The following is a 13050-nucleotide window of genomic DNA, read 5'->3' on the forward strand; positions in this document are numbered from 1 at the left end:
CATTTGGCAGACACTTTGTCTTCGGGAGTGGAGAATAACTAGCCTGTCTTTTTCTTGTATTGACAGGCTCTCACTATGTAGCTCTGGCTGTTCTAGAACATGCTATATATAAACCGGTCTTGCCTTAAACTCACAGAGTCTCCGCCTCCTGAGTCCCACCATGCCTATCTTTAACCTGGCTATTTTACTGAGAAGAAAGATGGAGGAGCTAGGGGAGAGTGGCTAGGGCAGAGCAGACGGGAAGTACTTAATAATACACTTGCGCTGTTTGATGAATTTGATGGTATAAGGATGGTGGCAGTAATAATATCATTAACATCTATTGAGCACTTAGTGTATGCCAGGGCGAATCCTAAGTGTCCTCTTTTCCTGACACTCCCATCAATCATCCCAATAACTCTGTGCATTTCAGAGTCATCTCAATAATCCATCAAAGCAGCTGAAAGTTAGAAGGGCAAAGGGACTAGTGGCCCTCACCACATGCAAAGGATGGGACTGGACTTCACACATTAGCCTGCCCCCAGTGTCTGTGTTCAACCAACACATCTCCCAGCCTTGTGGCAACATCTCTAGAGCCTCTGGTTCTCAGGCCACGAACACAGGGGGTCATTTTATTTCTCCATAATACTTCAACAGCTTCCCCTTCCTTCCCTGCCCTGGCACAGGTGAGCTGCCTCATGGTGTACCTACCATTGACCTCAAAGCCTGGTCCCTTTCTCTCTGTTCTGGTCTGGTCTCTCGTTTCCGTGCATACTTTCAAACACTCTTTGTCTCTTGCTCTTGATTTACCCTTACATATAAACTTAGCCAAGAACTCATACCACAAAAGAAGAGAGGGAGCAAGAGCACACAGCCAGCCGAGTGCAAGCCCTGCCCACTGTGTACACAGGCTTTGCAAAAGGGACAAGAGGACCAGGGTTCTACGGTTTGTGCTCTTGTGGGTCTCCAGGCTCTGCTTCCTGGCCACCATGATGCTGCCGAGGCTAGACCTCTCGGGTTCTTCTGTGGGAAGGCAGAAGGAGCATCTTGGGATACCCAAGGTTTCAGGAATCTCTCCAATTGTGAAATATCCATGGCTGTTGTTTCTTTGAATTAACACTCTGAAGATCCTATCAAAGCAGCTGAAAGCTAGAAGGGTGAAGGGACTAACAGGTCCCTCCCCAGGCATGAACATAGTTACAAAATTCAGGTATCAGATATTCCCACCATAGCATGGCTTAGCCTGGCAGGCTTCTACAGGACTATCACTTTGATGGGGAGTGGGGAGGGAGAGGAGGGAAGTTGGAAGATAGTGCTGTGCGGGGCTTTGGTACAGGGGATGTGAGGATACGTGGCTTCTCCTCCGCAGGTGACGACTCCATCAGCACACTCGGCATGATCCTTGGAGTGGGACTGTCACTGCTGCTTGTGTCCATCCTAGGCTACAGTTTGGCCAAGTGGTACCAGCGTGGGTACTGCTGGGACGGTGAGTGAGCCCCATGTTAATCAGCCCTAGCTCTGCCCTGCCCTTCCTCATTGTAAGAGCTGGGCAAGAGTGGGCGGGGTGGCAAGCCTTTCAGCACAGCAGGATGCAAAAATATTTCCTCTGGTGGTTGTAGTGGTTGAAGATTTGAGTTGGTAGCTGAGCAGCTGAGATGAGGCTTGAAGGAGAAGTGGGGCCTTTATTGCAAGAATGGAGGCTCCTCCCACTGGAGGAAGTAGCCTGCCTTTTTTTTTAAAAACCCCTCTCCCCACCAAGGCTCTAGGCAGTGCCTAGAAGGTCAGGGTGCCAGGCTATGTTGGTCTCTGTTTCCCATCCTACCTCCCCACCCTGCCCCCGGCTTCCCAAGCTTGCTAATGTGTCTTCTGGGATTTGCTTTGGTCTTCTCAACTGGTGAAGCAAGGGCAGCAAGTTGGAATGCTGACAGGAAACCTCCCAGTTGTGTGTATTTCCAGTACTGGTGTTCTTTCCCTTGGTGTGCATTTTTTTTAATTCCACAGAATAAAGAAGTTATTATATTTCTTCTTGTTTTTAGACATGGTCTCGGTTTGGATACCAGACTATCCTCAAACTCGCCATCTTCCTGCCTCAGCCTAGAGGGTTTTGGGAATACAGCCAAGTACCACTGTGTCTATGTCCAGCTGTAGCCTGCCTGCCTTCCTTTCTTTCTTTCTTTCTTTCTTTCTTTCTTTCTTTCTTTCTTTCTTTCTTTCTTTCTTTCTTTCTTTCTTTCTTCCTTCCTTCCTTCCTTCCTTCCTTCCTTCCTTCCTTCCTTTCTTTCTTTCTTTCTTTCTTTCTTTCTTTCTTTCTTTCTTTCTTTCTTTCTTTCTTTCTTTCTTTCTTCTTCCTTCTTCCTTCCTTCCTTCCTTCCTTCCTTCCTTCCTTCCTTTCTCTCTCTCTCTTTTCTTTCTTTCTTTCTTTCTTTCTTTCTTTCTTTCTTTCTTTCTTTCTTTCTTTTCTTCTTTCTTTCTCTATTTATGACAGTCTCCATTTGTTTGTTTGTTTGTTTGTTTGTTTGTTTTAAACAGTCTGTAGCCCAGGCTAGCCTTAGATTGTCTATGCAGCTAAGGATGACCTTGAACTTCTGATTCTCTTGACTCTACTTCCCAAGTGCTAGGACTATGACCACACCTAGTTTATGCTGTGCTGGGGATGGGACCCAGGACTTCACACACTCTAGATAAGCACTTGACCAGCTGAGAGGCATTTCTGTCCCTCAGCTTCCATTACTGGAATAGACAGGGGTGTGTGATGAAAACCACAAGGTTAGAACATGTTGGAGTCTGGAGTGAAGCTTAGGACTGGTTCTTTGGGGGCTCTTGGCTAGGATTGCTCCCTTCCAGGAGTGATCAGAGCTCCCGATGAAAGTACCTTGAAGGGTCTTGAGAACCGTGTAGAGCATCCTGAGGCCAGACTGTTTATACTATGGGCAGGTGGGGGAAGCACCAGCTCTTCCTATAGGCATGCTAGTCACTTCCCCTGGGGATCCTAACTCTCTTTTTGGGTTGTCTTCCCAGGGCCCAACTTTGTCTTCAATTTATATCAAATCCGGTGAGTAGGCTCATGGAAGAACTGGGAGAGCTGGCACTGGGGCTAAATATGATGAAGAAAGAACTAGAGGCAGAATGGAACTTATCGCTTCCCTTCCCTGACTCCATCCATGCAAACCAGAAAGACACCATTTAGAGAAGCTCTCAGAGTAAAACGTGTGCCTACTGCAGTACCGTGTGATATCCTTCACTTTAGCACTCACTCTCAGGCAGAGAACGCGCCTCCCGTTCAATCATCCATCTACCCATCCACCCACCCATTCATCTCTCCACCCATCGGTCCACCCACTTACCCATGTATTCATACAGTTAACCATCCACCCACACATTTATCCATCCTCCCATCAGCCCACCTACCTACCCACTTATTCATCCATCTACCCACTCATGCATTCATGCACGAACTTGCCTACTTATTCATGCATCTGCCCATCCACCCATCCACTCATCTATCCACCCATTGGCCCACCCACCTACCCACTTATTCATCCATCTACACATCCACCCACCCACTACTCACCAATTTACCTATGTACCAACCACCTACTCTACCCATCTACCTATCCACCCACCTACTACTCATCCATGAATCCATCCATTCATGCATGCACATATCCATGCATGTGTATATCCATCCATCTATTCACCTACATGTTTATCCATCCATCCATTCATCCACTCACTTACTCACCTATCCACCTGTTTATTATTTATTCAGTAAAGTTTTATTATATAGCCACTTTTATGGTATTTATTTCCAAAAATACAAAGATGGCTTGGCATATTCTCTGTCCCTAAGCATCTCACTGCCTATGCTGGAGACAAGCCTAATTGCAAATAAAGCAATCTCGGGCACAATATAGCATTCTCAAAAGAAGAGCAACCAAAGAAAGCCGTGGATTTGAGGAACAGAAGTCAGAAAGCCCTCTCAGGGTAAGCCATTTCACTACTCCCTGATACAGGGCAGGCCTGCTCCTCCTCTGGCCTCGCCAGCTGAGACAAATCTTATTCTGGAAGGTAAATCAGTGAGTCAGTGCTCAGATCCTGCCTCTGCTTCTAGGACCCACTTGGTAGGCTCCAGTCTAGGGAGACAGGATTCCTGGAGAGGCTGGGTTCTCAGTTTAACAGCTTCACTGGAAATCTGTCTCAGGAACCTGAAGGACATGGAGGTTGGCCCACCCTTCACCATCAGCGGCCACATGAGCAGCCCAGATGGTGGCTACATGAAGTTCTCCAATGACAGAGTCTGATGGAGCAGTGTCTAGCTTCTGAAGATCAGGTGAGTGGCAGGACAGGAGAACTGAGTGGATCTCATGCCAGAGTAAGGTCCTATATGGCTGCAGGCTGTGAAGCCGAGCGCCAAGGGCCACTCAGAGCACAGATGAATGGCTCAATCCCTCTACTTTTTCTTGAGAGAGTCAGGCCAGTTGAACCAGCATAGTAAAGCCCTCCCAAGCCGCCTCTATTTTCAGTATCTCTTCTCCTTACCCAGGAAAGGCTCCTGGGTCATCATGAGCTCCTCTGACCTTCCTGGGCCCTGAAAGCCTGACTTGGCTGCAAGTAAGAAGAATAAGGGACCTTCTCTGGGTCCTCTTCCAGCCCTCATGGAGTTAGGCCCCTACGGAAGAGCCTGACCAGGCTTAGCAGTCTTCTCATGGAACTCAGAGAAGCAACTATCCCCCAGGGTTAAAAACTGGATTTCAGGCCACACCAAGCCTGTAGGAATTGTAAATATCCTGCAGACACAGTGTGACAATCACAGCCAGGCAAGCCTTCCTCCTGTCAAATGCAGCCCAGGGTGGAAATGGCCCAGACTCTACAGGGTAGACAGATGTTCATGTGGAATCTCCTATCATTTCATTTTGTAAAGTTGCTACCCGGGCTGGAGAGCCAATCTGTTTCATTAGGGAGTCATGTGGTCAGAGGGGTGCTTTTCAGACATGTTATTTAACATTTCCATCTGTGGCCAACTTCCCTGAAGGCTGGACTAGGGTCTTCACTTTGCCCTTTCAGCGGTGTGTTTGGTTTGGGCCTTTTCCATGCTTCGTCCCCTTTGCTGTCTCCCTCTGACTAGTTCTCCCTATAGTGACAAGGCTCAGTGCCCACCACACATGAGCAGAACAGTCTAGAAACAGTGTACCTGTTGTTTAGGCTCCCGACCTGGGGTGCCCACAGTGCCCAGGGTGGGTTCTATTTTCTGTCTCTGCTGTCCTGCACAAAGCCAGCCCTATGTGGCAGAAAGCAGAGAGCTATGGAGCCATGGGAGGCGCCTGGTGGAGGCTGACCAAAGCAGCTAAGGACAAGGACTGTAGAACACTTTACCTCCGGAGCCATGGCTTCTTGCTCTGCCTGTGACCCACTGGACTGAAGGCAGCGGGTACCAGTTTTAGTTCAGCCGGTATTTGGTATAAAGTGGTTCCATCCAGAGATGCTTCATTCCTTGAAGAAGTAGTGAATGGAGAAAGCTTTAAGGGGCCTGTGTTGGTCAGGCCTGTCACTGGATCAACCAGCCCCAGTTCTAAGCTAAAGGATGCTGAGGCCAAAACAGAGACAGGAAGGGGAGGGCTGGCCATTATTTTTCTGTCCTTCCCCTCATTTTTGCTGAGGCCCCTGTGTTTTGTGTTTCTTGATTTGCTTCTTGTTCTCTCTCTCTGGCCTATAGCAGACTGTGGAGGAAGGAATGCTCCAGGCCTGGCAGATCCTTCCTGCTTCCTGACAGGGGTAGGAGTGTTTTTCTTCCCAGCTCAGCAGGCCTTGGACACAGTACACCAAGCCTTAGGATTTGGAAGCCTTTGACTGGGGTTTCTTCCCTGAGCTGTTGAGTATGAAGAGGGACTCTTCATGGCTTTGGACCTCTCCCCCTTTCTCAGAGAACTCTTGGATGTGATGGAGAAAGAGAATACTCTTGCCTTTGGCTTCCTTCTTCCTTGGATACCCAGCTCTGCAAGCTGGACCCCACTTCTGAACTCACAGGTTCTGCGATCCCAATAACACCTATAACTCTGCCCTGGTTGGCATGGCCTGTAGGACCCACTGGGTCCCTTGGGAATGCTCAGGACTCAGGAGACTTGTTGGATACTTGAAAAGAGAATGAGCCTTGAACCCCAGGTAGGCTTGGGCCCAGGTTGTGTGGCTTCAGGTGAGGACGGGGACATCTGCTGAGGATGGGAGAATAGTGGGTATTTCCCATGCCCAGAAGCAGAAGCGAGAGCACATTGCTTCCTCTTTCTGAGGCCACTGACGTGCTCCGTGTCCTTCCGCACCCCCTTGCTTTCCTTACTTCCGCAGACCCATGGTGAAGCAGTTTTCTTCACTCCAGACAGTGGCTACACCCTAGGAGTGAAGGGGCAGATTACAGCTTTCTCAGACTAACTAGAAACCAAGCAACAGGCCTCTAAGGCTGGGCACTGACTGGGCACTCCGATCCTTGGCTGTACTAGGGCCTACCCATTGCTCCTCTACCCTCCATCCCATCTCCTGCTCCATCCCACTGGAGAGCCTGCTGTGCCAAGGGCTACTAGCTACAGTTTCTATATTACCCTGTTCCTCTAAATGTCCTTCCCAGGGCTGTGCCCAACCTAGAATGTCCTCTTCTCCTGCACCCATAATCCTGTCCATGTCCAAACACTGAATTTTATGTCCCGTCTTTCCTGAGACTCACCGCAGGACTCAAGACACCATTTTTTTGTTTGTTTGTTTGATTTGGTTTGGTTTTTGTTTTTTTTGAGACAGGGTTTCTCTGTGTAGTCCTGGCTGTCCTGGAACTCACTCTGTAGATAGGCTGGCCTCGAACTCAGAAATCTGCCTGCCTCTGCCTCCCAAGTGCTGGAATTAAAGGCGTGCGCCACCACTGCCTGGCTGACACCATTCATTTTGACCCCCATGTAGATAGCAGGTTTCCTCCACATGTCCTTTTCCCCAACATGGAAGAGCTAAGGGGCAGCTGCTCTCTGATCCCCATCTTCCAAGATATTGGCTTCTCCCTCCAGTGAGCTGCTAATTGCCCCACAGTGATGGATGGAGCTTTCAGGGCTCAAGCCTCCCAGGCTTGATCTCAGCTCTGAGCTTCTGCCTCGCCCACTTCCCAGTCCTTGTTTACTTTTATTCTCTGATCTCCAAGTCATCCCTTCCTGCCACTCTTCCTCCTGGCTCACAGTTCACATTTCCCAGGAGCCTTCTTCAAGACTCATGGCCCTTGTTCTCATCTGATTTTACTTAGAAACACTCTCTGGCTCACACATCTTCATTCATTCATCCATTCATTTTCTCTGCTCCTCCAGGTACTGGGCTAAGTCTCCATGGGGAATCCAGTCTCTCTGGAGATTAGCCTGATCTCTCCTCTCTCACAAGCATTTCTAGCAGGCCAAGTTGGGCTTTACATCTCTTCTAAGTCCCCTGTTGTGCCTCGCATACACTTAGGTGTACACGTGTGTGTTCACACAGGCAGGAACTACTCAGGAAACTAAGCAAAAGGATTCTTCACCCTCTTGAGGGCATCTTGCTCCAAGCCTGGTCCATGCCTGCTGCTCTCAAAACCAACGCTTGCCATCTTTCCTCCTTCCCCCTCCTTAGCCACATCCTCCCATGCTTGTGGTATGATCAGACACTTTTCTAGACAAGGGCACACAGAGATGGAAAGCTTTTCTACCAAGGGACAACCTAAGTCATGTTCAAAGCCATAGCATCTCTGCTGAGACTTCCTCGCCTTGCCCCAAGCCAGTGACAGTAGATAGGGTCAGGTGACAGGACCCAGGAGAAGTCTATGGCGCCCCTCCTATGCTCCAGGGCTTAAGAAGGACAACACAGCAGTAGATGGGAGTATCATTATTTTATTTTTAAAAACTGCTTAGTGTGCAAAAGCCAATGCAAAACAGGAAGCCAGTGGCGTGGTGAATTCTCACATTTTGGGGACCAGAAGTGAAAATGTTCTGTCTGCTCAGAGGAACAGCAAACCAACAAAACAATGTGGGAGTGCAGTGCTGGAGACCAAAGCCTTGATGGTCCCTGCCCTTCCCATTCACCCATTCACCCCATCCACCCTGCTCCTGCGGAACCATGGGCTTGGCTTCCATTCCCTAAAGCCTTGGATAGGTCTTCCCGTGCATAAGCAGAGGGCTGCTGGGAGAAAGGTGGGTGGAAAATGGAAGAAGTCCCTCCTCTTCTATTTTAAGCCCGATCCTTCTCCCTAAAGGTCATGGGATGAGGCTCTCTGGGCCCCAGGGACCTTGTTTGTGTAAGGTTGCCATTTAGCCTTGAGAACTTTGGGGCTTCCAGCTACGAGGATATTTCACAGTAACTTCAGTTCCACCATGCAGGGGTGAGAGTGTCAGAGAGGTGAATGGACAGTGTATGTGTGTGTGTGTGTGTGTCTGTGTCTGTGTGTGTCTGTGTCTGTGCCTGTGCATCTGTGTGTGTCTGTGTGAGCGAGCGAGTGTGCACATCATGCAGAATTGAGCCAACCGGTAGGATCATGTCTAGTTGCCTGTCTCGGGAGGTTTAGTGTTGCGGTACCCAATGAATGTTTGCCCAAAGAGCAGGTGAATGCACCTGAATGTTTTCATTCACCCCTTCACCTCAGTTTCCTGGTTGTACTCTCTTGTCTTCCGTCTCATGTTTGGTCTGCAGCCCTGAGTCCTACACTATATAGGAGCTGTAGGGTGAAGAAAGTGGGGAAGGGAATAATCATAGATCCATGTGATTAAGCAGAGAGCATAGCAAACCAGAAATCAAGCTGCTAGTAATCTCTCTCTCTCTCTCTCTCTCTCTCTCTCTCTCTCTCTCTCTCTCTCTCTCTCTCTCTCTCTTTCTCTCTCTCTCTCTCTCTCTCTCTCTCTCCTAGGTTCAGAGTGATGTCTCCCAAGCACCTGGTCTGCTCAGACTTCTGTGACCGTCATAATCATCTCGATGCTTCTTGAACTGTTTTCACCTGCATTCAAATGCGTCTTTGACATGAATGGAAAAGTTCTACCCACTCATGCGTTCATTTATTCACCATTTATAGGGTTCTCATCACCATGCACTAGCATTGGCTGGGTGTAGAGGGCACAGAGGTAAATCAAGAGGTGTTTCTGCCATCAATGAGCTGGAATGAATGCCAGGTAAAGAACCTTAAATGAGACGTCATAGGGAACTAGTGAAAACAGGCAAGCTTCAAGACTACTATCTCTCTGTGACAGATGAGAAGACCAAGGTATAGATCCATTTGCAAAGAGTTAATCTTACCTAGCATCGTGACCTAGCAACTCTTTCCATTCCCTGAGGCCACCCTTGAGGTCTCTCCAGCCCCAGAGCCTTGCTATGGTAGTCAGTTAGCCCGAGTGAACAGACATCACATGCTTGCCCTATCTCCACACCCTCCACTCCATACAAGGCTCCACAGCACCGGCCCTATTCCCTGCGCTGACTCTTTGCTGGCCTTAGATCCTGGGATCGCACCTTGTATTGGCTGTCATAGACTCCATGTCTGAGGGTTCCCACATCCACTTAGCATAATTAATATACCACATTCTTCACCTCTTTCCAGTGAGTCCAGCAGGTGCGTACCCAGCAGCCACAAGGTATTCCACACCGTGGCAGCTGCATGGGGGCACCAAGAGTGACACATAGTGACAGGCCGCATGTTGGAAGCACACACAGGGTCTGAGTGGCTCAGAGGGGCTTTCCAGGGGGCACTTGGGCAGCCTTGAAACAGCAAAGTGGATGAAGAACATATGGGGACGAAGAACCGGCATGCACAAAGGACCAGGGGCATGCACAGCAGTTTGTTGGGGGAAGGCAGGTGGGTATGAGGGCTGGTGGGGAGAGGGGGCGAGGATGTTAAAGGGAAGAGATGAGAAAGGACAGGAGGTAGCAGGGGGGCTTGAAGCACCTCCTGGTTTGAGCAGAACCTTTGAGTGCTGTCTTACAAGCTGTCCAGTGGAACTCAGACCTCAAATTTGCATTTTCAACTCCAACTCCTCAGCCCAGTTAACAGTAAGGAAGATTATTTAGTGGTGAGGGATGCTGGAGACAAAACAAAACAAAACAAAACAAAAAAACAAAAAAACAAAACCAGGAAGTGATCCCAGAGAGTGCGGTTGACTCAAAGTAGCTAGGCACAGGCAAAGCAGGATGGGAAAGCTCCAAGGCCACCAACCAGGTCAGGCTGAGGAGGCATCTGATGGTCACCTTTTCCATTAGGCAAGGTCTGCATGGTTCCCGTGACTGTGGGGGTGGGGTTGTTATGAACCATCATGGGAACCAGCAGAGGAGACAACGATGGCTCCAGTTTAGAGACAGGAAAGGTTGAACCACCAAGGCCTTAGAGGAATGGATGCAATCGGGAGTCATGGAAACAGTCGTTGTGGTCCTCCACGGGGGCATTTTCAGGGCAGCCGGGACAGGGGCTAAGGATGGGAATTGTTGTGTTGAGGAGTCGTAAATACTGCAGAGAGGCTGCAGAGCTGCAAGGGTGCTGGGCACACATCCTGCAGCTGGGTAGCTGCAGGCCACGGGTGAGACAGCTCTTCTAAGGAGCTGATTATGCCTGAGGAGGAAGGTGGCACTGTGTCTGCCCTTCCTTTGCTCATGCCTGACTCTGCAGGTGGCATAATTCACTGACAGGAACCACTTGGCTGTTACCTCACCCTGCTTATGGGCTGTGACTGTCTGAAGGCCTCTGAGACCCGAGGCTCATGATCTGCTGCGCCCATGCTGAACTCATGCATGGTTCTGACACTGTGGGCCAATATGATGGCTGTCTACTATTCCTAGATAGCGAGTCAGGGGAATAGCTTGAGTTTGTGGGCTATAGATGGCCAAGGATCCTCTCAGACCTGTCTTCTTGTCTCTATGCCGTGATGACCGATCTACCTAGGATGCACGTTCTCACAGAGAACACAGAATGCTTACCTTGAAATCCCCAACTCCAAGCCCTAACCCAGTGCTAGGGCCATCAATTCTTTCCTCTGCATGACATACCACTATTGAGCCAAAAGCTCGGTCGGCATCTTGGAGATCCCCACGGCCCCGCCCCTCCGTGCCGTGTTTTCCCTTCCAGGCCCATATCATGCTCTGTTTACCATCAATTTCAAGTGGCAGTCTCTCCAGCCTGTTGTCCTGTCCTGCTCTGTGTTTGAAGCAGCCTTTGAACTGGTCCCCACCGTCCCCGCCCAATATACATGTATAAGCATCTGTACGGACTGAATGTTGGTGACCCTCATCCCTCAGTGTTGAAGCCCTAATCCCTAATGTGATGGTGGGGCCTCATGGAGGTTTTTAGTTGCTCATAAGGATGGAGCCTCATGCTGGGATTAGTGTCTTCATAAGAGGAAGAGACCAGCGGTATCTCTTTCTATCCTGGAGGCCACAGCTCCAGGGTACCTGTGGACAATGAATAAAGGCCCTCCATGGGGACTGGATGAGCCAGAACCTTGCCCCTCAACTTCCAATGCACTGGAATGCTTCTAGTTAAAGCCCCACACCCTGGCTGTGTGCTCTCTTATAACCAGAGCGACAGCAGCTTCCTGCCCTGCTTATCTACTCCCTGTCTCATCCTAGAGTAGGATACTAGTTTCTTTCAATGCACATGTCACAGAGGGCAACACTTGTCACTACTCAATTGCTTGGCATTCATCTTTATGACCGAATGGTGTGCTCTGTGAAGCCAAGGCTGAATATCACATGTGGTATGCAGGGGGTGACAGCTGTGCTGGTGAGATGGGTCCACGAGGAAAGACACTTGCTGCCGGGCCTGATGACTTGAGTTCTCCCCCTAGAGTCCTATAGTGGGAGGAGAGAACCAACTCCACCAGGTTGTCCTCTGACCTCCACATATGTAACATACACAGACACTGAAACAATAAACATAGGGGAAACCCCTCAAAATTAAATGTTGGCTTCGATAAAGGCCTCCCTGGCTCCTGCCTGGTTCCTTTTGTTGAATGACTTCTGCTTTGGCTAGAATCACATTTTTAAAACACCAATTTCCCCCTACCCAGTCCTTTCTCATTAGCGTCTACAGGTTCTCAGCACTCTTGTTTTGGAGACTTATGGGAAAGCCAGTAAAGTTCAGATCACTCTGATAGTGAGGAGGTGCCATAGCCTTCTCATTAATAACAATACACTTAATTTTAAAATTGTGGGTTTGTTTCAAAAGAAACCCTCAAACCCATGAGCTCTGCAGGAAATGAGTGAGTCAGGTTTCTCAGTACCGGGTGTCCTGTCCGTGAGGACGATAGCATCAGTACCCAGCTTCTTGGATATGCCACTTAGGCTTTCTATGTTGCCCCAGGCAGACAAGAGCCCAGGCTCCCCTTTCTCCAACCTTCACAAGAGGGGCTCTGGGAACTTTTACCCAGTGGTGCAGGTGTGTGGGCTCTGTGGGTGATATCCAGACTCTTGGGGTGCTGAGTGTTCTGTGGGCACACTGTGGGTTCTGTATAAATGGACTGACTTTTTAGGGGGCTGCACATTCTGTCACTGTGTATATGGAGCCGGGGGTAGAGGTATTTGGGGGGACAAGGCAACCTTTCAACTATTTACAAATTTGGGGAAACACGGTTTGACAAAATTTCCTTCTCTGTCAGTATGAGCCCATTTCCCCTCTCTCGGTGCTAAGAGGAAGTTCCATTAGCTCAGAAACCCAGAACCACACATTCCTCTGTCTGGAAAAGCCCTTGAAAAAGGTAGCTCAGCTGAAGAGCAACTGTGGCCTTCTGCTGGGAACTTTAGTCTGAATTCCAGAGAAGCCTGAATGGAATGTTTTATCAGCTGCTGCCTGGAAGAGTCCCCTAGGCTTCCCCAACGCCCTGGCTGAACCCAGGAACAGCTTGACTCTCTCTCCTCCTGATTGGTTCTAGACTGTTCTAGACCCCCATGGCCTATCTCTGCCTCTGTTCTGTCCTGCAAGCCTGCAGGTTTTCTCTACCAGCTGAACTGGGCCTCCTTCTCTCCACAGTGACATGGTCTCTTCTCTCTTACCCATCTAGTGCTCAGGCTCCTTCCCATCTGCCTCAGGGGCTTTTCCCATGGGAAGAAGCC

General features: G+C 49.4%; 1 protein-coding gene across 3 annotated transcripts in view; it reads left to right on the forward strand.

The window, feature by feature from the left end:
- The window catches only part of Smim35 (small integral membrane protein 35), a 62540-nt gene that overhangs the window by 44027 nt on the left and 5463 nt on the right, over positions 1–13050 (forward strand). For 2 of the 3 annotated variants that reach the window (XR_015048943.1, XR_015048942.1), the window contains exons 2-5: positions 1349–1465; positions 2998–3031; positions 4181–4309; positions 8870–9128. Coding sequence is in view for 1 of the 3 variants with exons in the window: in XM_029482120.2 (XP_029337980.1) it covers positions 1349–1465; positions 2998–3031; positions 4181–4280 (251 nt within the window). In the remaining 2 variants the exon portion in view is untranslated. Of the gene's footprint in view, positions 1–1348; positions 1466–2997; positions 3032–4180; positions 4310–8869; positions 9152–13050 lie in introns of those variants that run through there. The other variant, XM_029482120.2, reaches the window with a different exon arrangement.

This window comes from Mus caroli, unplaced genomic scaffold (genome assembly GCF_978045245.1).
Source record: "Mus caroli unplaced genomic scaffold, Mus_caroli_1 scaffold_11, whole genome shotgun sequence".
NCBI classification, from domain to species: Eukaryota; Metazoa; Chordata; class Mammalia; order Rodentia; family Muridae; genus Mus; species Mus caroli.